Source organism: Cyprinus carpio, chromosome B23 (genome assembly GCF_018340385.1).
Source record: "Cyprinus carpio isolate SPL01 chromosome B23, ASM1834038v1, whole genome shotgun sequence".
Taxonomy (NCBI): Eukaryota; Metazoa; Chordata; class Actinopteri; order Cypriniformes; family Cyprinidae; genus Cyprinus; species Cyprinus carpio.
In genome coordinates this window covers 13,696,823-13,723,053 of record NC_056619.1, presented here as the reverse complement: position 1 = coordinate 13,723,053, position 26,231 = coordinate 13,696,823, and the positions used below count along the sequence as shown (strand labels likewise).

The window sequence follows — 26,231 nt, the reverse complement described above, 5'->3', positions numbered from 1 at the left end:
TTTTTAAAAAGGTTTTAAGAATAGAGAATAATCCTGTAAATCTACTGTATTTTATTTCATGAGCATTGTGTTTATCAGTGTAACCACTAAGCCACAGTATAATCCCTAGGGCCTGCCTGCTATGGACTGATTGCAATAAAACATTCTGAATTAGTATGCATAATGCCATTTCACATTAAAGCATAAACACAACAAACAAAAATGAGGTCTTTATGATTCAGTGTACATTCCGTATCTAAGAAGCTACATTTGTTTACCATTATGATGCCAGACTGAGTCAAAGAAAAGGCACAAAAATATGTTTTGACCATAACTTTGGAAACAAAACCCTTGCGAGTCATCAGATTTGTTCGGAAAAACACCCAAAACTCACAAGCTAAAAGCCAAAACTCCCTCCCTCTGATAACACATACCACAAACATCGAACAGATGGACAAAATAATACAGATGAAAACAATCTGTTACACACAACAAAAGTATGAGTGAGTTGTGAGCTGAATCCAGAAGTAATAGAGTAATGACAGCATATAACTTTTGCTGTAAACTACAAAGTTGAGTTAAGCAACAAAACATGACATCACTTTTTGGCAATTTCTGACCAGTTGTTGGAATGTTACGTTTAGCAAAGAAGCCAAAACACATAATAGAGATTACAGACTCTTCTGCACTGGATGGAGAAAAACTGATGTGATTTACATTACATTTACATTTAGCAGATGCTTTCATCCAAAGCAACTTACAGTGCATTCAAGATATACAAATTTTTACCAGTATGTGTGTTCCCTGGGAATTGAACCCACAACCTTTTGCGCTGCTAACGCAATGCTCTACCACTGAGCCACAGGAGCACGTGATGCATGTGATGAGCAGGATTACACATGTGACCATATGGTCTCTATAGAGAATACTCAACTGAAAGTACTGCATAATATTTAATGGTTTCACTTGTTTCAAGAAAGTGGGTTGTGCAAATCAACAGTGTAACAACCAGTTACAAAGAAGAAATTCCCATGCTCACATTTCTACGTTTGAAATTTCTCTGCTTTAAGTTCCCTCCAATTTTTTATGGTGCAGATTTACCTTATAAAATAACACAAATCGGTTACTCAAGTCAATATAAGCTCACATGACTTGAAAATGGCTCTAAAGGTCAGAAATCATGCAGTGCTCAGGCGCTCTATTCCCTTCAACAATCACAAAATTACAAAACATTCGTTTACCGTGCCTCTTGTCCTCATTCCCCTCTCTCCAGCAAAAGTATGAGAACCCCTTAGACTCGGCCAGGTGGATTTTGGGTGAAACCAGAAATTTAAGCGATTGTCTCATGCAAGCAGTCTCCATGGCTGCAGGATAGTTGTGTGTCAAGAGCAGGTGGCATATGGTGGAGGAATTGCTCTGCTGTAGCATATGGTCAGTTACCTTGAGCACTGCCAAGCCCTCAAGCAGTTTCACAAGCTCTCTGGAGATTAAGAGGGTAATACTGTATTCCCTCAAATGGGTAACTGTTTCAGAGTTTTAAACACTGTATTGTTCTGTAATATTCCAGAACAGGTGACCTGCAGGGGTCATTAACAGTTCTTACACTGTCATTATGGTTTCTCTTTGTTTGAAAAGTGCACACCCTAATGTGTCATGCACAGATACCCTTTGTTTGGGCCTTGTTTATACCAGAGAGTGCAGTAAGCAGTGTGATGTCACATGATGTACCTCCTTAAACATCTTGGCAGGACTACCAAATAATGACCAAGACACACAAAACCCGCAATATCCAAAATAAAAAAAAAATATTTTAAAGCACATAATGTACAATAATGTATTCAAGTTTTAAAGCACATAATGTACAATAATGTATTCAAGTTGATTTGATATGGTTTGAAAAACTTGTATACAATTTAAAAGAAAAGGTTTTAAAAGGTTTAATAAAAAATGTAATGTGGTATAATGATCAAATTATAAAAATTTATAAAATTCAAAAAAAAAACTAAATACCCTTACAACTTGAATAAATGTGAATGCACACATATCAATCCTAATTTTCAAATGTAAAAATGGCATAAAGTAATTTTAAAAATATTACAAATTATTAATTTGTTAATATCATTAAAAAAATAAAAATCACACCATATGACATTTTAAAACCTGAACTAACCTTACCTTAACCTAAAAGGTCAAATTATCTCATATTTTAAGAGATTATTTAAAACTACTAAAGTAAAATGATAAAAATTACTAAAACTAAAAATTATACATCAATAAAACAAACTAAAATTTAAAAGAAAACTACAAATAAAAAATAAAAGCCAAAATGTAAAATATTAATTAATACTACCATAGTATATAAATAATATTAAAATAACTTGGTCTGCATGGGTCCTCTCTTTTAATAAATCAATTGAAATTAATTACATTTTAAATATCTAATACATCCAGAAAACAACGAGCAGCATGATCCATGTACTAACCTTTTTCAGGAGGGTTAAGAGGCTGTAGAGATGCCATGAAGTTAATATGTAGTCATATCTGCACTCCTGTGAAAGAGAAAAGCTTTGTGTCAACACATGTATTCTAAAATGTTCAACTCAAAGTCCCTAAACACACACAGGATGGTCTAGTGAAACACAGTGCCTTTAAACTGTAGTGCAACTAACACCACACCCCTGCATATCAGTGAAATATGACTTTTGCTGAAATTAAAGTTTTTCTTATGCTGTTCATAGACATTATGGTTTACTAAAGGAGACTGGGTGAAAATGTTAAATTCCTCAACAGTGCGTGGCAGATCCAGGCTTGACTTACCAGCTGAATCCTTGCACAATATCTCCTCCCACATTTACTGGGAAAGACTCTCAGCGTGTGTCAGAACAACACAATTCAACTAAGAGGAATGACCGGAGGATGATACAGAGAAATGTGCTGCTAAGACTTCAGGACAGGTTTAGTTGCATCAGTCAGTATTTATAATAAAATTAGTCAGCAATTTTTAACCGCATCAGATGTCTTCCCTCCCATAACATTTGGCTCTAATAAGGCCAAGGTCATGAGTTTGATTCCCAGGAAACAAATACTGGCTTTGAATGCACTATAATTTGCTTTGGATAAAAGTTACAGCCTACCTTCACAAAGTACTTGTAAGGAGTTTATTTTATTTCTTGATAGATAACCTAACAGCTGTAGGTCAGTGTGCTTGAATTATTCACTAGAGAAAAAGGGGCAGGGGAAGACCAGGCTGAAGCCAGTGAATAGACAAAGGCAAATAGCATATTTCCCACCTCGACAGACACAGCAAGGTTTAATGGTTGAGAGTAAAGCACATAGTAAGAGCTGCAGGCCCAATGAATGGCCCAGCAACTCCTTTCAAATAAATAACACAGGCATCACCTTGGACACAGGCACAAAGGCAGAGGCATCTGGACCTCCACACATATTAACTCTCCATGGCCGCTCTTTTTGCAGACACTCTTTACTATGATATCCTTCTCCACTTCCTGGAGTGAATTTACATTTAATAAATGGATTAGACAGTGGATCTGATAAAGTGAAGGAAGACAAGATTTTCTGATAAAACACTGTAGTTTTTAGGTTAAAAAATGACCAAAAGGAATGGTTTGATTCAAAATGGTCATCCCACAGCTCATATCAAAACACTGGGAGGTAAGGCTGAAGGACAGACCATGAATCTGCTCTTAGATTAGCTTTAGCACTGAACTGACATACAGATGTCAGATTAGCTTTTAAATGTCACACATATAACATCACACATATAAAAGTCATCCACTATTGCCGTCAAATGAAATGTAGGTTTGATTGGATGTTATTATCCACCAGGCTTCTTTCATTTCCATCTTGGATCAATACGATCTATTTATGTCAATCTGTTTATCTATCAAAATGTCAAAGATGTTCTATTTTTGTTGAAGTAGAGACCAGATTTATATTAATATCAATAATAGAAGTATCAAATAATTATCACAGAATCTAAATCACAAAAGAACAAAACAATTTCCCTGTAAGTGAATTTACAACATTCTTTCTTATATAGCAATAATCTCAGATGGCATAACGTGGTCAGATTATGCACAATCATTTATTTATTTTTTAATCTGAGAGTGTGGATGATTTTTGATTTTTATCTACAGCTTCATCACTCACTTCCCCCCCAGTGAGGTTATGTTGCATTGTCTGATTTTCACATGTAAAACAATATAAGCACTAGAATTTAGCTTCTTTTTCCAAAGAAAGACTTACTCAGAAGCCTGGCTTTACGTCCCTTAAATGTCACCCCACTGATACTGTCCTTATTGATCACAAGCTATCAATATAAATCCATTTTCATGTCTGCTCCCATCTTTGCGCAGTGCAGCCATCTGTGAATCTACCATTGATGACACCACTGTATCCTCCTCAGAAAGCACAGCAATTGTGAAGAGCTGATTTCAAATGTTTCTTTTAGTGAAGGAACAAGTTCTGAGTCCATTAACTGACACGGCTTCTCCCACGAATATGAAAACTCTTCTCCCTCTATTCTTTTTCCTCAGTCCCTCCCTTTTTCCTTTCTTTGCACTCACTCCTTCCCCCTGCCGTACATCAGGACAGAGCCTCCCTGCACTCAAAGAAACAACCAGCCAATGCCAGACCATCAGGCATGCAATCCCACCAATCACAGAACAGCAACTTATCTTTCAATAGTTCCATGCTGCTGCTGGGGGGATACAGCATTGATAGAAGGAAAAAAGAGAGCCATTAATATGCTAGATAGACAGTACTCATGTTAAGAACAAGCAGTTAATTATGATAAATTATCTTAAGTAAAAAAAAAAATCCTACTGTGTCAACAGGAAAAAATTTAAGCATATTTAATTAAATTTAAAGGAATGTTCCCCTCTTATGTATAGAATACATAATGCAGTGAAATGTTAATGAGAAATAAAGACCAATAAAATAAACAAAATAAAATTCATTAAAATTGTTACTTGCAAAACATGATATTGCTTAATATCTCATATTTTATTTAGATTCCCCCTCATTCAAGTTTTTTTTTCATTTATTATATGTAGGTTTTTTATTATCTGAAGAGTTCATTTGCAAAATCAGATAACAATTTTAAAAAAAAATCATGTTTTTTCATTGTGCATTCCAATTAATCTCAGTCAAACTGCAGTTGGGGTTATTCTGATTAGTTAAAAAATACAGCTAACTAACACAATAAAACATGATAACATAATTTTAAACAAAACATGATTTTTGAAAATTAAAAAAACGCAGTCATCTGTTTTAACTGAAATACTCATCCAAATGAGCAATACTGTATTTTCTAACATGTAACATGTTTTAACATGGTCAAATAAAAACCAGCAATTAGCTTTTAAACAAGTACACATGCTGTATACAGTCATCATACCTAAAATGGAATTTAATTTCCTTTAATCCACATTTAATGAGAACAAAGCACATATATCAGTCAGAAACAGTGAATGCCTTATATAATGGTTTTCTATTGAATATGACTTTCTATTATAATTTCACAACCTTTTTTTATTTCCTATTGGATTTGTTTATCTGGAACAAATTATAATCACACTTACCATGATACAGAATTCCCTTTACCTTTTCATTTCAACGGATACAGTTCTGCAAGAATTACAGAAGTTATAGTCGGAAGTAGAGATAGATGCATATTTTCAGGCCATAAAAAAACAATCCGATTCAAATTTATCGGCATTCAATTCCTCCATGGCGGAGAAAGTTTTTGTGGACGCCTAATGCGTCCTCCACCCCAGCAGAGGGCACTTATAGTCTAGTCAACGGGACTCAACATTTGTAGTTCGCTCAGCTCCGCATCCCATCCTCGTGTTTTTGTTTTGTGGACTACACGCTCACTGCCATGAAAGTTAAAGGGTTTTTTTTTTTTGTACATCTGAACCTAAACTAACATAGTAAAAAAATAGACGAAAAAAAAAGACCACTTGAGCGCAACATTTTCATTCCAAGTAACTCATGTAATCTTAATTTTTTTAAAGTAAGAGAAACTTTTCTATGTACTTCTACACGAATGACTGTAAAAGCAGGTTAAATGTGCATTTGGTTCAAGATTCTATTCTACAAACGCCGCGAGCTCTGCCGCCAGACGCGAGCGATATAAAGCCTGAGTGCGCGCTGCACCCACGTGGTTTGATCGCGAGGCTCAGAGTCTTTTGTTCCGAATCAATCAAAAACGAGGAAGACGGACAGACAGACATAAGTAGAGCATCAGAATCAGGAAATCTGCTTATATAATAACCGCATCTTCCAGCACGAGAGACCACGCCACTGCCACTTAACTCAACGCGGCTTTATTCCGTGAACGTAGATATTTTATATATTCACGAGGCCAGCAAACAATTACTCAAAAGCATTATCTAATGGTCATAATTTATGATTGCGGCTTCGGATGCAAATGTAGCATGCTAACACGGCTACGTCTGCATCATACACATCTGTAAACGTTATGTCTTTCAAACGCACTTTCTGTGGGGCATAAATTGATGGTTTGGACCGTTTTCACGGGACGGGTAGATAGAACACGTGGGTAAGTGAATAGTTTAGTTACTAGTCTGGTTAAAGCAGAGCGGTGCTAGTTGGCTAACCGGCGGCTGCTTTATAAAACATAACAAAGAAACAAATGGAGACAGACGCGCTGCTGCTGATTCTTTTGTTACAGCGCTGCTAGTGTTTTAGCATAGCGCGAGACCTCAGCTTTAACGTGTTATATTTATATCTTTAGATATAGGAAGAAATAAGACATTGGCGTTACTAATAAGCAGAGCGTGTATGTGTTTTCTTAAGGATTCTTTTGCTGTGAGATAATTGGGAATTTGAACCAACAAGAGATATGAATCACATTGACTTTGTGTCTTCATTCTCATGTTTCGACTCGTTTGATTCTTCTTTCTGTCAGTTTGTAGTCGGAACAGTAAACTGTTCGCTTATTACTTTTTTGTTTTTATTGTAGGGTTTTTAACTATGCCACGCAAGAAGGTGACAGATGTGTCTGGGAACGGTGGACTGAAGAGAAAGAGAGGAGGTGGAAAGAAAAAGGACAGGGAGTTTAGCAGTGATGACGAGTTTGATGACTTTGAACAAGAAAACACAAAGAAATCTGGGAAACCTGCAGCTAAAGCCGGTCTGCAGCCGGTCACTGTGGCTGATGATGTGAAGGAAAAGATTGTAAGCACATATATTGGCTCTTATTGATTCTTTCTGTCTATATGCGTATACAGTCACATGCACACACCTTTTATTTATATTTATACACCAGCATGTGATAAAGAGCAGGGGTCTCAAACTTTTTGATGGCAAGGAGCCAAAAATATGACTCCATGAAAATATAAAAGTGGCCGGATATTAAATGTGTAGGGAGACATCTTCCCCTTTTTGAAAAATAGTAAGCATGATATTACACCGGTGTCTTTGTATATTTTTTAGATTATTTACTTAGTGTTAAAATAACACTAAAATCACTAAAGCATTGATTTTGAAAGATATGAAGATATTTTTAGATATTTATTTATTTTTTACATGGACCCCCAAGTACCCTCTAGGGGTCTCTGGAGCTCAGTTTAAAAACTGTATTAATGGATTGTTGGATTTCTTGCTGCTTTTGTTGTGCAGAATCTCGAGGTTCCCAAAGTCAAAGGTCAGTTGCTCATTTTTGGAGCCACCAACTGGGACCTGATTGGCAGAAAAGAAGTGCCAAAACAGCAAGGTATGATCACGCGTGAGCCGGAGAAATCTGGGTTTCAGTATAGTTTTAAAGGTGTTAGAAGAGTAGTCTCGCCTGAGTGAGTCATCTGCGTTAATCTGTTAATGAGACATCGTGAAACCAGAATTTAATTCACACTTTAGTTTGCACCTTGGATTTTCTCTTGAAGATGTTGATAAGCACTGTTTCTGCTGCCATAGGCAAGACAGACCTGACAGTGCAGTTATATGAAAACAAATATCAGAACAAAGTGAAAATAAATATATCAGTTAGATAATATATGATCCAACCAAAATATAGAATTTTAAACGTGTGTGTGTGTGTATATATATATACACACTACTATAAAAAAAAATTGGGGTCAGTAAGATGTTTCTTATGCTCTAAACTCACCAAGACTGCATTTTTTTGGATCAGCAATACAGTAAAAAAGTAATATTGTGTAATATTATTTGCTATTTTAATGTTTTCAAATATGATTTATGCCGCGTTTCCACCAAAAATACCCGGAATAATTGTACCAGGAACTTTTTTCCCCCCAGGAACTATTTTCCCCCCAGACCTGTTGCTTTCTGTTTCCACCGCGGTCTAAAGTGCCGTGAAGATTAGGCAGATAGTCTGGTGACGTAGGTCTGCGCGCGTTTCTCAGTACAAACTACGCAAATTTAGGACTTGCATCCTTGGTAGTTCGGACTTTGGGAGTTCGACTCGGGAGTGTGATCTCCCGCAGACGGGACGACGCAAGTCCGGTAATTCTGCAAACAGCAGCGTACTTGATAACATCAGTCAACTCGCCTTGGCTACTGCAATTTTCACAATAGGACAAAATAGAATATCAAATACCACTGCCTCCTTTCATTTTCATTTAAACAATAATATAACAATAGCCGCAGAAATGTACTTAGTTCAGGAAAATGTGTATATATACAGCCTACATTACAACGAAAAAAAAATATTATATCAATTACCTCTTTTTATTTTCAGTTTAACATAGAGATAAATTGAATACAGACCAAAGATTACTTGTTAGATTTACCCAAAACAAATGATATTTTGTTTAACCGCTAAAGAGACATCAGAGCCAGCAGCAAATGTCAGAAGAACTAGCCGAGTTGAGACCGCTGCGGTCGGTAAACATGAGCACCGAGCTCCCGCTGATCGTGTGGAGCTGATCGTCTCCGAAATCGGCGAAACACATTTTTAAATAGGCGCTGTCTTTATAAATAAACCACAGATTTAAATTTTAAGCAACTACATTGAAAATTACATTTCATGACACAATAACAATAATATTTTGAATATTATCCGAATAAATGGTGGTTGAACTCACAATGCTGCGTGAACTCAACCAATCAGCATGTTTAGTGCCCAAGTCACGCCTCCGAAAGTTCCGGACTTTTGAAAAAGTACTACCTCGCAAGCAGGGACTTTCTGAGGGGCATTTTTTTTTTTTTTACCTGGAAATTTATTTAGATCCTGCTTCCCGCGGTTGAAACACACACCGAGTACCAGACCAAAGTCCCTAGTTCCTGGGTAAAGTTCCAGCGGTGGAAACGCGGCTTTAGATTTGAGTGTCACACGATACTTTTTTCACTTTTAAGAAACCTTTCTTAACATTATCAATGTTAAAAAAAACATTGTGCTGCTAATATTTTTATGGAAACCGATACATTTTTTCAGGATTCCTCAATCAATAGAATATTAAAAAGAACAACATTTATTTTAAGTAGACTTTTTTGTAACAGTACTTCACAATGCAATAGACCTTACTCTTGCTTTTTATGCATTTAATGCGTCTTTGCTGAACCAAAACATTAAAATCTCACACTGAAAACATGAGACAAATCAGCCAAGTGCAAAAATCAACTTCTCACTTTAAATAAGAGAGAGTGAAGTGTGCTGGGTTGCAGTCACTTATAGAATTTTCATCTTTGATTCATGCGTGTCTGTGTATGTTTTTGCAGCTGCTTTCAGGAACCTCGGGCAGAATCTGTGGGGCCCTCATCGCTATGGCTGTCTCAATGACGTCCAGGTTAGCTGTGTGGTGTCTGGACCCTGTGCTGCCCACAGTGTCCTCATCACCACTGACGGCAAACTCTGGAGCTGGGGGTAAGTGTCCACACAAGAACAGTCTTTCCCGTTTTTTATCAGGATTGATGACCCGGCCCTCATAAATGCCACATCATGAGGAGTAACAGTAAAACCCTGGCAACCCATTGATACTAAAAACAGAACGATGTGTCTAGTAATTAATTTTTTTAGACAACTGTTCAAAAAGGTTTTTTTTTTTTTTTTTTTGTACATTTACATTTACATTTAGTCATTTAGCAGACGCTTTTATCCATAGCGACTTACAAATGAGGACAATGGAAGCAATCAAAAACAACAAAAGAGCAAGTTTTAAATAATGCTATAACAAGTCTGTTAGCCTAAACACAGTATACGTAGCAAGGGCTTTTAAATAATATAATAAATAAAAAGAAAACAGATAGAATAGAAAAAGAAAAGAGCATGCTAGTGTTAGAGGTCTTTTTTTATAATTGTATAATAAATGAAAAGAAAATAGATAGAATACAAAAAGATTAAAAAGTCAAATAAATTATTATTATTTTTTTTTAAATAGAATTAGAACAGCGAGTGAAAAAGTTAGAGGGTCAAATAAAGATGGAAGAGATGTGTTTTAAGCCGATTCTTAAAGATGGCTAAGGACTCAGCTGCTCGGATTGAGTTGGGCAGGTCATTCCACCAGGAGGGAACATTTAATTTTAAACAGTCCGTAAAAGTGACTTTGTGCTTCTTTGGGATGGCACAATCAAGCGATGTTCACTTGCAGAACGCAAGCTTCTAGAGGGCACATAAGTCTGAAGTAATGAATTTAGGTAAAGGGGTGCAGACCCAGTGGTGGTTTTGTATGCAAACATCAATGCCTTGAATTTTATGCGAGCAGCTATTGGTAGCCACTGCAAATTGATAAATAGAGGTGTGACGTGTATTCTTTTCGGCTCATTAAAAATTAATCTTGCTGCCGCATTCTGGATTAATTGTAAAGGCTTGATAGAATTGGCTGGAAGACCTGCCAAGAGAGCGTTGCAATAAGTCTAGCCTGGACAGAACAAGAGCTTGAACAAGGAGTTGTGCCGCATGTTCGGAAAGAAAGGGCCTGATCTTCTTAATGTTGAATAAAGCAAAACTGCAGAAACGGACAGTTTTAGCAATGTGGTCTGAGAAAGTTAGCTGATCATCAATCATAACTCCAAGGTTTCTGGCTGTTTTTGAAGGAGTTATGGTTGATGTGCCTAACTTGATGGTGAAATTGTGATGAAACGATGGGTTTGCTGGAACCACAAGCAGTTTCTGTCTTGGCAAGGTTGAGTTGAAGGTGATGGTCCTTCATCCAGCAAGAAATGTCTGTTAGACAAGCTGAGATGCGAGCAGCTACCGATGGATCATCAGGATGGAATGAGAGGTAGAGTTGAGTGTCATCAGCATAGCAATGGTATGAAAAGCCATGTTTCTGAATGACAGAACCTAATGATGCCATGTAGACAGAGAAGAGAAGTGGTCCAAGAACTGAGCCCTGAGGAACCCCAGTAGTTAGATGTTGCGACTTGGACACCTCACCTCTCCAAGATACTTTGAAGGACCTATCTGATAGGTATGACTCAAACCACTGGAGTGCGGTTCCTGAGATGCCCTTTGTCATTACAGCAGATAGATCAATCTGGTGATTAACCGTGTCAAAAGCAGCAGATAGATCAAGCAAGATAAGTATTGAAGATTTGGATTCCGCTCTTGCCAGAGGGCTTCAACAACTGAGAGCAAGGCAGTCTCAGTTGAATGTCCACTTCTGAAGCCAGATTGGTTGCTGTCAAGGAGGTTGTTCTGTGTGAGAAAGGTAGAGACTTGGTTGAATACAGCTCGTTCAAGTGTTTTTGCAATGAAAGGAAGAAGGGAAACTGGTCTGTAGTTCTCTAAAAGAGATGGGTTGAGGGTGGGTTTTTTAAGGAGTGGAGTTATACGAGCCTGTCTAAATGATGAGGGGAAAACACTTGTAAGAAGGGATGTGTTAATGATGTGAGTGAGTGCAGGTACAACTGCAGGAGAAATGGCTTGAAGGAGATGAGATGGAATAGGATCAAGTGGACAAGTAGTAGGATGATTAGAAAGAAGTTAGTTTAAGATAAAATTGTACAAAGACTTATGCTCACCAAGGCTGCATTTATATGATTAAAAATACCATAATAATAATATTCTTATTCTAATATATTGTAATTCTTATTCTAATACATACATACATACATACATACATACATACATACATACATACATGAATTCTCTCTCCCGTATAATAACAATTGGTCACTAAACTAATATATCCATCTTCATAAAAGAAAACAACTACACTTTAAAGATATGAATTTCTGCCTCTGGTCCTTCTCAGGTCGTAATGAAAAAGGGCAGTTGGGTCATGGAGACACTAAACGATTGGAGGCTCCGAAGCTGGTTGAGGGCCTGGGGGAGGAAGTGATTGTAGCAGCTGCTTGTGGTAGAAACCACACCATGGCTTTAACAGGTAGGCAAACTTGCGAAATGCGGTATGTTTGTCATGTAATTGCCTTAATTATAAATGTTGTTGTAATAATATAACTGCAAACGTGGTGTTCTTATGCTTTGTCTCACAGAAAATGGTACTGTCTACTCCTTCGGAGAAAACAAACTGGGGCAGCTAGGTCAGGGCAATCAGACTGATGCTGTGCTCAGCCCAGCTACAGTAAGACACTCTCTGGGTTTAACGTGCTTAATGGGGCTTTAATGTAACATGTTCATTGTATTTTTAATGTTCCACTAAACACCTGCATTGATTTACCTACAGATCCAGTACAACGGGCAGCCGATAGTCAAAGTAGCCTGTGGTGCAGAGTTCAGTATGATTGTGGACTGCAAGGGGAACCTTTATTCTTTCGGTTGCCCGGAATATGGCCAACTAGGTAACACTGTAGTAAAATGGGGTTTAATTGAAATGCAGTGACCAAACACACCTGTTTGGATTATTTACTCTTATTGTTCTGTATCTAAAGGGCATAACTCAGACGGAAAGTTCATCGCTCGTGCCCAGCGCATCGAGTTTGACTGTGAGCTGATCCCTAGACGGGTGGCCATTTTTATTGAGAAGACAAAGGATGGCCAAGTGCTTCCTGTGCCCAATGTCGTGGCTCGGGATGTAGCATGTGGGGCCAATCACACAGTGAGTAGCAAGTTTGTGGATTGTGGTGCAAGTCCAATATGAATGAATTAACATTATATACGATTATATTGTTGCTTCCACGCAGCTGGTGCTAGATTCCCAAAAGCGTGTGTTTTCATGGGGATTTGGGGGATATGGACGATTAGGCCACACCGAGCAGAAAGATGAGATGGTCCCACGGTTAGTCAAACTCTTTGACTTCCCTGGCCGTGGAGCAACTCAAATATACTGTGGCTATCAGTGTTCCTTTGCTGTCAGTGAAACAGGTAAGTGTGTAATTCCTCCTTGGGGGGAAAAACAGCCATCATCTATTTGTGGTTAATGCTGCTTTTTGTTTTTCAGGTGGTCTGTTTTTCTGGGGAGTGACAAACACGTCCCGTGAGTCCACCATGTATCCCAAAGCTGTGCAGGATCTGTGCGGATGGAAGGTTCGCAGTCTGGCCTGTGGGTAAGTGAAAGCAGAGGACTCTAAAAATGTGTTTTATAAAATATTTAGACATTTTCAGAATGTTGATTAGGTGTTATCTATAACTCCTCTCAGGAAGAGCAGTATCATCATAGCAGCTGATGATAGCACTATTAGCTGGGGACCATCGCCCACATTTGGAGAGCTGGTATGTTTATCTGTGTTCTGTTCAAACCTGTTTTAGAATTAAGTCAGTAACTACATAAAAGTTTGGGGTCAGTGTATATATGTATGTATATAGCATGCTTTCCACAAAAATATTAAGCAGCACAACTGTTTTCACGCTTGATTATAAATGTTTCTTAAGCAGAAAATCAGTATGTTAGAATGATTTCTAAAGGATCATGTGACACTGTAAACTGGTGTAATGGCTGCTGAAAATTCAGCTTTGCCATCATGGGAAAAAATACATTTTAAAACATTACAATAGAAACATTTAAAAGTGTAATAATATTGAATGAATGAATGATTTCACAATATTACTGTTTACCCGGTTTTTGATCAAATACATTTGCATAAAAGGCCTCTTTCAATAGTGTAAGAGCAAGTTTCTCATATTTCAATTTTGCATTTTTTAGGGGTATGGTGACAACAAACCCAAGTCATCCACCACTGCTCAAGAGGTCAAAACTCTGGATGGCGTGTACTCCGAACAGGTGAGTTCTGCTGTCTAAAGCGTGAATCATATCCTCACAGAATTCTGTTCTGTGTGATATAATCGTACAGCTATGCAACTGAAAACTTTTGTCTTTTCAGGTGGTGATGGGCTATTCTCACTCCCTGGTTATTGCTCGGCAAGACACAGAGCTGGAGAAAGAAAAGCTCAAGAAGCTTCCCGAATACAACCCGCGCACACTCTGATTGGACACCATTCACATTTTCTCCAGGGGCTTTTGTTATGGAATGCCTCTGCTCACTAGGTCACCTGGGTAATCACAGTTTGGTTGGGATGGGATTTTACTTTTCCTTTATTTTTGGACATTGTAATGCATTTTTGAAAGACAAGCCACATGTCGGATAAAAGTATGAAAGAAGTTGCATTAACTGATCTGTCTAGGCTCGGGCGTTTCAGAATGGTAATTGTGGCATCACATGCCTGTTTTATTTTCACAATAGAGCCAGCAACTACTCAGAGCACTCGGATTCCACTGGATCCATCCTCTTTACTTATACATTCCTAATGCAACTATATCACAGATTCTGTTGTTTATTTTTCCATAACGATGACTGTGAGATCCATGTCTGCTCTCTTCCAAAAACTGGTGCTAAATCATTCTAATGCAGACTATCAATGGGCTAGTGGTTAACTAAAAGACAAACTCACTCCATTCTTGTGCCTTTTTAAGTGGGATAATTCAGGCTGAGGAAGTTCAGTTAGTCCTATGACAACTCAAGTGTTATGGGGCACTTCATCTTTTAAGCATCACTTTCATTACTCCCAGCTCACGTTATCACCACCATACATAAGAACATCATTTTCCTCAAGACCACGTACCTAATATGTAAACTTTTTTTTTTTTCCCCCTCTCCATCTTAAGATACAGGCTCCTGTTAATCTGATCAGGGAAGTATTATCAACTCCTGCAATGCAAATGAGACATCAACTGTGAGATTACGATTAAATTCATTATCCCTTTTTTAGAAATGTAAATCCTTAATGTTTATGCCCTTGCTAGTATTGTTAACTACAGAAATGTTCTCATGTGTTGATGTTAGCATGTTTTTGAAATAATGGACTTGATGTTGAGAAGAGTAGGATTGTCCCATCATCTGGGACCACAATGTCTTTACAGAGCATCATTTCATGCAATATGTTGAATACTGTGCCATTTCTTTGTGTTCACCTGGCTTTTAAACTGTAATCACATTTGTTCATAATCTGTTTGTAAGTCCATACAAGAATCCATCCACAGTTTGTGGGCAAGCAACAAGCTGATGTGTGTTCTGTTCTATAATTTTAAATTGTGTACTTACAAGAAATGTTCATTTGTTTAGGCAGTATATGTCCAGGAACTGGAATTCCAACTCCTATTCTGAATTCTATTTTTTCTTAATAAAATATTAAATAAAGGTTAATGTAAGTTGGTATATGTTGATGCAGTGTTTTTTTTCTCCAATCATCATTTAGCCTGCATAAACCCAAGCTCCAAGCTTCCAATTCCTACAGCTCAAAATTCAAACTGATGCGTAAAACCAAATCTGTTTGAACTAAAAATGTTTTTTTTAATAATCGGTTACACTCAGATGTACACCACAATATAAAAGAAAAGATCTGATGCCACTTCATTTTTTGTGGTAGATTAATATGAATAGGTGCGTGTTTAACACATTGAAACGGCAATGATAAAGAACTATATCTGGATACATAAAATGTAGTCATATATGAATTTATTTAAAGATTAAAAAAAGCAAGATTTTAATCCTCATCCTCCTCTTCTTCCTCATCCTGGTTGATCTGGAAGTAGCGCAGCTCGTAGCTTTCTTTTGTGTTAGCCACAACACGCAACCAGTCTCTGAGATTGTTCTTCTTTAAGTACTTCTTTGTAAGGTATTTCAGGTACCTGCAGAAAAAATAAGAAAACAGTAAAAAAAAATAAAAAAATTCACATAAAATTCAAAAAAAAAAAAACACAAAAAAAAAAAACACACCTCTTGGAGAAGGGCACCTCAGAAGAAACTGTGATTTTGCTCTTGCTTCTTTCAATGGTGACCACTCCACCTCCCAGGTTTCCTGCTTTACCGTTGACTTTGATGCGCTCCTGTAGGAACTGCTCCTGTATCCACACACCCAAATGACAGCTCATAAACTCAGACAGTGGCTTCTACAGTATAATAAAGACCGTTTTACACAACAAGGCTTTATAAGGACTTGATCTACTTACAAAGTTCGCAGCATCCATGATGCCATCTTCAACGGGGTGCGTGCAGTCCAGCGTGAACTTCAGGACCTGCTTCTTTTTCTTCTTTCCACCTTTAGAGCTCTGATGCTTCCTCTGCAAAACAATAAAACAAACAAAGTATACTTTCAGTCTTGTGTCTATAACAGTCCTGTCATTATCATCAGAATAACGTGGACATGTTACGCGCAAGATTGAATCAAGTTCTCTGTGAATCTGGCTGCACGGGGTTCATTCAATGATACATAACGATTGCTTTACGAACGGGGTTATTACTAAAATTATTTTGTGACAGCGATTGTGTTTATTGTGCCATCTCGAATGATATCAATAGATAGCATGAATGGAAACGTCTGTTATTTTATTAACTAGGTCCGTATGTTCAGACTTACAACAGGCGCCATAGCGAGAAATTTCGTCGAGAGGAAGAACAGCGACTGCGCGGGCGTGACGTCACAGACTGTTTAATCTACCGCTGAGGTGATCGATGTGTTCGACTTGTCTGTTGTTGGTTATAATAATTCACGGTTAACCCAATAATATTAATAATAATGTACTGTGTACGATTTGACCATACAAATATGTTCATTTTGTTTCCCATGGAAGACAAAAGGAGACGTCTGAATAACGTTAATCTGACCAAAATGTGTGACCCACAGAAGAGAGTAATTTCTTGACGAAATTTGGAACGATTAGAGGATGAGGAAATGATGACAGAAATTTCATGTTCGGAAGATATCCTTTTAAATGTGAACAAAAGTGTTGATCTTTTGTAGAAAATGACCCACAAACTTCTATTTCTACACGTATATATGAAAATATATAAGTTAATGAACTGATGTTTTGAGTGACACCATTATTCTGATATGACATCTTAGTTTAAGCAAGTGCATGTTAGTTTAAGCAAGATGATTTATTTTTAGCTACCTGGGCTCTGCTTTTGACAGACAATGGCATCTGGTTTGTGTTGTTTAATCAGGGTGTGAGTATTCTGGCCCCGACATATCACCCCCATACAGCAGATCCAGGAGTGCCTGCATAGGAACCCTCAGAGAACATTCACACAGCCTTCACTCCACGCAGCAGAAGCGCTCGGACAGGACAGGTATTCATATACTCATCATTTGTGAATTAAATATGTACATTTATTCTTTCTGTATCTTTTAGGTTGTATCTATTCAAGTGACCTTTATGTTGCTTCGGAGCATATTCAGAGGCTTGTTTCTGGTTTATAGCTTCAGAGTACTGACCTTGGAACTCAAATAACTTTTTTAAGCTGCAGTCTGTAACTTTTTTTTTTTTTTTTGGTTAAAAATGACCCATAGTCAATATTTGAGCAAGTACATTACCAGCCAGTGTTCAAAACTATCACCTTACTTTAGCCCTATTCAAAACGGTTACCTTATAATAATGTTTTTTAATTTGAGTGGTACTGGTAGGAATTCGCGGGAAATTCGAGCATGATGCCGCGTCATTACGTCACGTCTGTAAACATAAAGAAGTTGTCCCGTCTACTATAGGCTATCGCACGTGAGCATACTGAAGGTGGAGGATCGTTTATAGCCTTTTCTCACAGCAGCTAGAATAATGTATTATTATTTTGATGGCGGATTAATCCAGAAAGGACTATGTGTTCATGAAACACATGTGAATGAAATGAAATTATATTCCAGTTTGTGCATTTGATTACAAATAGCCTGGGATTACACAAGATTTGTATTTTAAAGACAACCAGTTCGAAGAGAGCATAATTTGCTTTTTGAGTTAAAATAATTTCTTAATATGAAATTCGAATGGTATGACGTCATTAGAGATTAGACTGTAACATACAGAAATTTAAATCTACACGCTAATACACAAAAAAAGTATAACTATAATACTTTATTTTAATAATTTGAAAATAAAGTATAACAATAAAAATTATTTACATGGTTTGATGTGATATGAGTTAACCGATCGTTAGATTTAATCACCATTGTAGCGCGGTTTATTGTAATGCTTTTTTCCTCAGTTGGTCAGAACAAATGTGGCAGACTTGTTACTTAATTGTTCAGTTGACAATATCCGGTGAAAATTCTTATTTGGGTCATATATTACAAGACGTAGGCTAGAATCTGTGATTGCGAAGTACTGTAAGGGTGCTTTCACACTAGCACTTTTGGTGCGCACCGGGTTCGATTGACGTCAGTTCGGTTCGTTTGGATGATGTGAACGCTGTCTTCGAACTTGCGTGTGCACCCGGGAACCATACCCGAGTCCGCTTAAAAAGGGTGGTCTGGGGTCCAGTTCATGTGAACTCCAGTACAGTTCGCTGCTGATCGAACCAAATCGCAGAAGTGAACTGCTATTAATGACGTATTATTATTAGATAAAGAATGCATGTTTGTGTGTGTTTCGCTCACTTTCCTGACGAGCATGACTGACACACTGTAAGCAGAGAGCTGCATATCTCATTTCTGTTCACCTTAAGCGGTCTTTAGAGTATTTGCAGTACATTCGTAAGACAGACATAAGTGCCGTTATGTACCGAAGCTTTCTAAACATAACAAACTGTTCAAAAACGTAAATATATAAAAGTGCAGAGAGCAATGTTATGCATTTGTCGCCTTCTCCTGCGTTGTCGTTACTAAGCAACGGGGTAAACAGCTGCTGGCTTGATGACGCAAGCGAACCGTGGTTCAGACCCAAAGCTGGGGCAGGGGGAGGGGGAGCTATTATGGCAGGGGAGGGGGAGCAATCAAACAAAGCACCGGATCAGGCAAGCGAACCAAGTGTGAAAGCACCCTAAAAATCCACACCGGTACGGTGACTGACTGCCACACATACTCCTTAAAACATTAGATTCATCCGCTGCTGCAGGCGCACAAACCACACGAGGAAGATAATTCCGCAAACAGCTGCAGTTGCAGGTTTTCAAACAGAGATGGCAACAAAGAGGCAATATTTACCAACTTCAGCTTTAAGTATATTTTCTGATTCAAGGAGAGCCCAAGGACACCAAGCATGCTTAAAATAATATTTATAATAGATATACTGTATAAATGTACAATGTGTAAACGTGTTCACACATATACAATATCAGAGTATCTTAAGGTCTTATATTTTCAGATGTCTGGAGAGATCTTTTCCTCTCTGGATAATCTCTATGACCTCGACAGTGCCAACTGCCATCCTCTGGTGTGCCATTTGTGCCAAGAACAGTATGAGCATCCATGTTTACTGGACTGCTACCACACGTTCTGTGCCAGCTGCCTGCGTGGAAGGGCCGTGGACAGCCGACTGACTTGCCCTCTCTGTCGGTAAGAATTTACTTTATTTAATCCTTGATCACCGTATTCTGACAATTCACACACACACACAAAAAACCATAAGTATGCATGATTATTAATGCATTAAGCATAAGTATACAAATTAAGAAGGTATTTGTAACTTTTATATCAAAATTGCGAAATATAAACTCTTTGAAATATAAATTCTGAGTTTATATCTAACAATTTAGATTTTTTTCTAACAAATCTATGAAAAAAGTCAGAATTGTTATATATTAACTCAGAATTGTGAGAAAAAAATGTCATAATTGTTAGATTAAAAGTTGCAATTACTTTATTTCATGGCGGAAATGGGCGTTCATACTTATGACGTGTGCATTTGAAAAATCGAACATTGTATTTATAGATCTAAATGGGCAAACAACATTGCCTGGTCAACTGTATGGTGCCAGGGGCATTTGTAGGAGAGATCACCTTCAACAGCTGCACCATAAAACATGCCTTTGTGTTGGACTTAATCGAAAGTCTCTGGGCACATTCTGCCAAGGCCACTGTGGTATCAAACAATAAACCTAACACTATGTGACACTTGACATTGGATACATGGGTCCTGGGCTGGCTACAGTTAGAGATGGCTGAAATGCCTGTGTGCTCACCCTACTGCTTCTGTATAGTAAGTCTAGCAGCAGCTTAATCACACACTGTAGATCTTGCATCTATGAAAGAAATGTATTAAAAATGGGGAAAGGTTGGTGGCCTTTATAAAGCAGCATGTTAGAGTAAGTATGAATTTGTTTTTAGATGGTTCAGTGTTAATTTGAAGGTTACTGCAAATTTCTCAGTATTTGTGTTGCATTATTATGAGTGCTGCAGCATAAGTGTTACATTATGGCATTGTGATTGCATGCATTATGTATTTGTCATTGTTATGCATTAGCAATGCAAAGTAGAGTATAGGACAATATATCATTGTTTAAAACACTTTTTGTTAAATACATTGTGATTGCTTCTAATGAAAGTGAATTCACAGGGAACTTAGAAATATTAAAATAATCTTTTTGCTGGGTATTATGTTTATTTGAGTCTCATGTTTGTGTCTATTTTTGACTCTATGGGGGTTCTTTCAGTCTCTGTTATATCTCAGAATTCAAAAGAGAGCTATTTGTGTCGTTGTTGCTATGAGGGAGAGATAAACTCGTCAGTGCCAGATGTATGACTAAGACATTATCAGGCAATGGGTCAAGAGTTCTGCACAGGCACACAAAACTGTCTGTTTTGTTTGTAGGCATCAGTCCGTTGTGAAAGGAATAAATGCACTCCCCCCAGAGGATCGACTCCTGAAGTTCTTGGTGGACAGTTCAGCAGACAGTGAGGAAACCGTGCAGTGTGCTAACTGTGATTTGGAGTGCAAGAAACAGGTCTCATCACCATCACCACACTGAAACATGCACTTCATAAAGACTTTAACGGTTCCTTAAAGTCCCAACGTAATATAAATAGCGTCATATATTGTGATGTACCGAGTGAAACTAGTGAAATGTAGGGTGGGGATTTTATTCATGGGTTGATTGGATGGAGGCAGATCTGAATGTGAGCTGATATAGTAATAATATGATAGTACTTTCACGGAATAAATATTTTGAGAAAAAAAATGCAATTTCATAAATTTAGCAAAAGCAAAATAAACTTAAACTTTAAAATCAAAGCAATAGTTCACCCAAAAAGTTAAAATTGCTGACAATTTTGGAGTTAAAAACATATAAGTGATGAATTTGTTTATTACAAACATACAGATTTTTCACTTTACAAGACATAAATTGATGGACTGGAGTCGTGCCAATTATTTGTGGATTATTGTGATGTTTTTATCAGCTGTCTGGACTCTCATTCTGACGGCACCCATTCACTGCAGAGGATCCATTGGTGAGCAAATGATGTAATGCTAAATTTTTCCAAATCATTTCAGATGAATAAGCAAATTCATCTACATCTTTGATAGCCTGAGGATGAGTACATTTCCAGCAAATTTTCTTGTTTGGATGAACTATTCCTTAAAGATCTTTTCTTCCATATTGTGATGTACATCCGAGTGAAAAGGATTATTCAACACATTGTCATATGAACACACAGTCAGTAACTACTTTAACTCACTAAAAGGAACCATTAGAGTCAATCAAAGAGTCATTAGAATAATTTGTTCAGGATGTGAACAGCGGTTTGCACTGTTACCTTTCTGATTCACTAAAAGAATTGGTTGAGAACCAGACTAAACTGGACGAGCTGTAGATTCAGTAGCAGTGTCTGTGGCATGAAACTCTGTCACAGTGTTTAATTATGTTGCACTTCTGAATGTCATTATTTTTATTTTTTAAAAAGATTAGGTTTTGTCTGGTTACGCATTTGAATCTTCTTTCACAAACCCCAGGATGTGGATGCAATGTATTATTGCAACACTTGTTGCCAGCCACTGTGTCGAGACTGCAGGGAAACCACCCACAAAGCCAAGATGTTTTCCTGCCACGAGATTGTCTCCTTGGCAAAGCGCACCAAAGAAGCCCACAAAAAATGTGGTGTGTATTTTGAAAACCACTTCTCAAGTTTCCCCAGTAAAATATAAATGAATACAATTAATTTAGTCAATATCAAGTCTTGAGATTCATGCGGTTTCTGTCTGATTGCAGCCCTCCATGAGGAACTCTACATCATGTTTTCTACAGAGAAAAAGTCCATGCTCTGCATCAACTGCTTCAGAGACATGCAAGTGTGAGTTATGAACTTAACTCACAGAGCATGTAATTAGCATATCACTCATATGATTTCAAAATAATCTGGGTTTATCTAATTCCACAGGGAGAACAGAGCACACTGCATTGATATTGAGACAGCATATATACAAGGCTGTGAAAAATTGGACCAAGCCGTCTTAGTGAGTTTCTCTCCCATGCTTTTCATCCAACAGTAATGTGTACTTTCATCTGTATCTGTATTGTGTGGAGCTGTGAAGCACCTATTGAAGTCTTTTCCCTCTCCTCAGGCTGTTAAGGAGCTTCAGACGTCAGCACGAGAAGCCATTATTCTGCTCAAAGCCATGATTGGAGAGGTCAGGGCCAATGTGGATGAAGAAGAGAGCGCCATCTGCAATCTGTTCAATAACATGCAGGTGTCATGCACAATTACATGACTTAATCACTCTGGCTACTCTTATATGATTTGGATTTAAAAAAATTGTTTCATCAATTGACATTTTTTGAAAGGGTGAAGTTTATATAAAATGATTAATAATACAATTGGTGATTCACATATCTTTCTTTCCTCAGGAAAGACTAGCAGAAAGAAAAAAGATTCTACTCAAGGCAGCACGAAGGTAATGTAATATATATTACTTAAAAATAGAAAAATATGACATTCTACATTAAAGTCTGTTACGTGACATTAAAAGCACTAACTGTACCATGATGCTTTTTGTCAGACAAAAAATACATTGATCACAAATGCATTATAGTGGAGTGAAATATTAAATATTAATTATTAGAGATGCATAATATATTTGTGAAAATACCATATCAGTTATCAGCTGATATTATAGTTATTAGAGGTTTCATTATCTATATTGGAATATTTTAATTTAATAATATTTGTAGAATTTAAATATTAACATTTTAATATCTGCCATTTCTCAGTTGATATCTGCCATTTATCAACGATAACATAATTATTGGTGATAGAATTTTAATTTCAGTGCATCACTATTATAGCATATATACATGTGTGTGTGTGTGTGTGTGTGTGTGTGTGTACAATATTGTTGTTTGAGATATAATTGAGATATAGAAATATTTTAATACTGCATATTAATTTAATAATAATACATGTAAAGTCCACACACAAACTGAACCAAATATCTGAAGGAACACTTATTGGAACACTAATCTTCTTTTGTGTTTTTATTTTCTAGTCAGCATGAGGAGAAGGAGAGAGCCTTCAAAGAGCAGTTATCTCATCTTGCAGCGCTCCTGCCAACTCTTCAGGTAAGCGCTTTTTCTTCATGTCTTCATGCATCTTAATATTTTCACATATTCTTCTTGCTTTCAGACATCTTTCCAATGAATTCTCTCCAGGTTCATCTGGTCACATGTTCTGCCTTCCTAAGCTCAGCAAATAAGTTTGAGTTCTTAGACATGGGATATGTGAGTACAAACAAATAAAATATTTTAATTAAATAATAAAAAATAAAACTATTTCAGGGCATGGTATCAACAATAAGAATTATAATTGATATTTTCACCTCACACAGCAATTAATGGAGAGACTAAAGAAGATTGTGAAACTACCACACAGGCTGAGACCAGCACAGAGCAGTAAGGTTAGTTTGCCAAATTCAAATATGATAAATAAGTCAATGCATAAGTTATATCTGCTGTAATCTATCTCCACAGATAAACACAGAGTATCGCTCTGAGTTCGCTCGCTGCCTGGAGCCGCTCTTGCTGTTGGGGCAGCGGCGTTCAGTGTCCACTGCAGGGAGTGTGGCTTTAGGTCTGGGAAACGCCAGTGGACTGTGAGTCTGTTTATTCAAGTGAACTTAATATGCTTATTCAAAAAGTAACATTTAAACATATTCAGTCTTTTTATTATCTTCCTGCAGGATGCAGTCATCTCTGTCAGTGCAGTGTCACTCTCCAGCCATGAGTGACTTGTCACTGTGCTCCTCGGTGGTGCGCAGGCCGACCTCACACCGTTACATCAGCACCAAAGTCCTGCTGGCGGAGGGTGGAGAGACGCCTTTTATGGAGCACTGCTGCAACTACGAGAACAGCTACAGGGTGAGAGTTTCTTATGCATTCATGGTTCAGTCCATATTTTCTTTTTAGCCATTTTCCGGGCTAATATTCTTACCAAAAGGAAATTATAGGAAAGTAAAATAAATGGTATTATATTATGTCCAACCACTAAATGCATATTTACATTAAGCAGTACTGTTCTCCGTGTCTGTTTAACTAGACTTTACAGACAGAAATCCAGAAGCTCAAAGACCAGGTGCAGGAGATTCACAGAGACCTGACCAAGCACCACTCACTCACCAAACCCGACACCATGAATGAGATTTTGGAGAGGTCTGTTCAGGTGGACAGACAGATCTCAGCAGAGTACTCCTCAGTTGAGCTCATGCGGGCCATGTTCGAGGAGGTGAGATGCCAGTGCTTACCAATACTGACAGTAGGAGGAGGTAAAAAAAAGAGATGTCATTGTACAATTAATTTTGTTCTTAGATTTGGGAGGAGACGTTACAGAGGGTGGCAAATGAACAGGAGATATATGAAGGTGTGTAAGTATATAAACGCTAAAGATTTACCTGCTCACTGCAGTTATAGCTCAGTAACCATAGTTAGTGATTTTTGTTGGTCTTCATTTTTAGCACAACTTCATGACCTGCTTCAGTTAAAACAGGAGAACTCCTATTTGACCACTATTTCCAGACAAATAGGCCCCTACTTTCACTCCATATCAAAAGTGAAAGAGCGTCTGGAGCCCAGGTACTACATCTTGATGTATCATTCACAATGCTTATAGAGTAACATAAATAATATATCTACACATTACCGTTCAAACGTTTGGTATCTGTTTTTGAAATAAGTCTCTTATGTTCACTATTAATAGTAAAATAATGTTTTCCATTTCAATATATTTTAAATCGGAATTTATTCCTGTGATGGCAAAACTGAATTAACTGAAGTATATTAAAATAGAAAACTGTTATTTTAAATTGTAGTAATACTTCACAATATTAAAGTTTTACTGTATTTTTGATCAAATAAATGCAGCAATGATGAATAATAATAATAATAATACTTTTCTTAAAAGAAAAAGCATTTTGTCATTTGCTGAGATGATTTTGGATTCACCCATACTCTCTCTCTCTCTCTCTCTATATATATACATATATATACTCCCATTATTTCTTTTATGTGATTTTTTTTTTTAAGCATGATTTGATCTTTAACAGACTGAAGGAGCCTAAAGAGCTCAAAGATGATCGCACAGAGATCATGCTGAAGCTGTATGAGGATAGTACCTCTACTGCGGACACACAGCCCAGGTGAGTTACCAGCAATTTCTCAAGTATATAATGTAGACATAGACAAACACAGTTATTAATTATAACGCATTAATGCCCATTCCATTCTTCACCAATACAGTAATGAGCTGTCCTGTAACACTGAGGACAACTGGACTCTAAAGAGCCTATCAGAAGAGACCAATCCCAAGAACAAAGACTACTACAGGCCAAACAAGCAGAAGAACACCACTGATACAGCCAGTCGCAAAGAGATACCAATGTGAAACCACTTTTGTGAGCTGTCAGTTTAGCATGCATGCATGTAAATCTTATTTACATAGGCTTGAAAGAGAGAAAAACTACTAGTTTACAGTGCTTGTATCTTAGAGAATCACAGTAATGTCAAATAAACATTATAATCAGTGTTTATTTTAAAGGTTTGTTACATTTTGCTGAAGATGTTAATAATGTAAGCGGTAAAATTATCATCCAAGAGGTAGGGTGGTCCTCTCCCATTAGCTTTTTGCACAAGCGTAGTGCAACTCTTACATCATAAAA

The 26,231-nt window shown here is 37.3% G+C and overlaps 4 protein-coding genes across 14 annotated transcripts in view; 2 read left to right on the top strand and 2 right to left on the bottom strand.

The window, feature by feature from the left end:
- LOC109055079 (rho guanine nucleotide exchange factor 10-like protein) overlaps nucleotides 1-5,733 on the bottom strand; it is a 46,866-nt gene extending 41,133 nt beyond the window's left edge. The window contains exons 1-3 of one of the 7 annotated variants that reach the window (XM_042750693.1): nucleotides 5,583-5,728; nucleotides 4,246-4,699; nucleotides 2,463-2,528 (exon numbers count right to left, since the gene is read on the bottom strand). In XM_042750693.1, the coding sequence (XP_042606627.1) occupies nucleotides 2,463-2,499 (37 nt within the window). In that variant the 5' untranslated portion in view covers nucleotides 2,500-2,528; nucleotides 4,246-4,699; nucleotides 5,583-5,728. Of the gene's footprint in view, nucleotides 1-1,220; nucleotides 1,692-2,462; nucleotides 2,529-2,796; nucleotides 4,189-4,245; nucleotides 4,700-5,582 lie in introns of those variants that run through there. The other 6 variants (XM_042750695.1, XM_042750694.1, XM_042750696.1 and 3 more) reach the window with 6 other exon arrangements.
- Nucleotides 5,734-5,944: 211 nt separating this feature from the next.
- On the top strand, nucleotides 5,945-14,708 carry LOC109055077 (protein RCC2 homolog). 3 transcript variants are annotated; one of them, XM_042750688.1, is made up of 13 exons: nucleotides 5,945-6,016; nucleotides 6,989-7,203; nucleotides 7,648-7,741; nucleotides 9,703-9,847; nucleotides 12,181-12,311; nucleotides 12,421-12,509; nucleotides 12,612-12,726; nucleotides 12,817-12,983; nucleotides 13,069-13,249; nucleotides 13,326-13,431; nucleotides 13,525-13,597; nucleotides 14,028-14,105; nucleotides 14,206-14,708. In XM_042750688.1, the coding sequence occupies exons 2-13, from the start codon at nucleotides 7,000-7,002 to the stop codon at nucleotides 14,308-14,310; spliced, it is 1,488 nt and encodes a 495-aa protein (XP_042606622.1). In that variant the 5' UTR covers nucleotides 5,945-6,016; nucleotides 6,989-6,999; the 3' UTR covers nucleotides 14,311-14,708. The 3 variants fall into 3 exon arrangements, with proteins under 3 accessions (XP_042606622.1, XP_042606623.1, XP_042606621.1); XM_042750689.1 differs by lacking the exon at nucleotides 5,945-6,016 and adding an exon at nucleotides 6,415-6,565; XM_042750687.1 differs by lacking the exon at nucleotides 5,945-6,016 and having other exon boundaries at nucleotides 6,415-7,203.
- Nucleotides 14,709-15,820: 1,112 nt separating this feature from the next.
- Nucleotides 15,821-16,819, bottom strand: LOC109055076 (60S ribosomal protein L22-like). The gene is made up of 4 exons (XM_019072309.2): nucleotides 16,739-16,819; nucleotides 16,332-16,442; nucleotides 16,099-16,223; nucleotides 15,821-16,010 (listed from the first exon to the last, which is right to left on the bottom strand). Exons 1-4 carry the CDS (start codon nucleotides 16,748-16,750, stop codon nucleotides 15,866-15,868), a joined length of 393 nt encoding a protein of 130 aa, XP_018927854.1. The 5' UTR covers nucleotides 16,751-16,819; the 3' UTR covers nucleotides 15,821-15,865.
- On the top strand, nucleotides 16,709-26,097 carry LOC109090477 (RING finger protein 207). Of its 3 annotated transcripts, XM_042750395.1 has the most exons (19): nucleotides 16,709-16,826; nucleotides 17,326-17,451; nucleotides 19,455-19,645; nucleotides 20,901-21,033; nucleotides 22,041-22,185; nucleotides 22,297-22,378; nucleotides 22,466-22,541; nucleotides 22,650-22,775; nucleotides 22,933-22,979; nucleotides 23,571-23,643; nucleotides 23,734-23,802; nucleotides 23,910-23,978; nucleotides 24,052-24,173; nucleotides 24,261-24,438; nucleotides 24,617-24,802; nucleotides 24,886-24,937; nucleotides 25,032-25,149; nucleotides 25,620-25,712; nucleotides 25,813-26,097. In XM_042750395.1, the coding sequence occupies exons 3-19, from the start codon at nucleotides 19,455-19,457 to the stop codon at nucleotides 25,955-25,957; spliced, it is 1,905 nt and encodes a 634-aa protein (XP_042606329.1). In that variant the 5' UTR covers nucleotides 16,709-16,826; nucleotides 17,326-17,451; the 3' UTR covers nucleotides 25,958-26,097. The 3 variants fall into 3 exon arrangements, with proteins under 3 accessions (XP_042606329.1, XP_042606328.1, XP_042606327.1); XM_042750394.1 differs by lacking the exon at nucleotides 16,709-16,826 and having other exon boundaries at nucleotides 17,291-17,451; nucleotides 19,440-19,645; XM_042750393.1 differs by lacking the exon at nucleotides 16,709-16,826 and having other exon boundaries at nucleotides 17,294-17,451.
- Nucleotides 26,098-26,231: the final 134 nt, after the last annotated feature.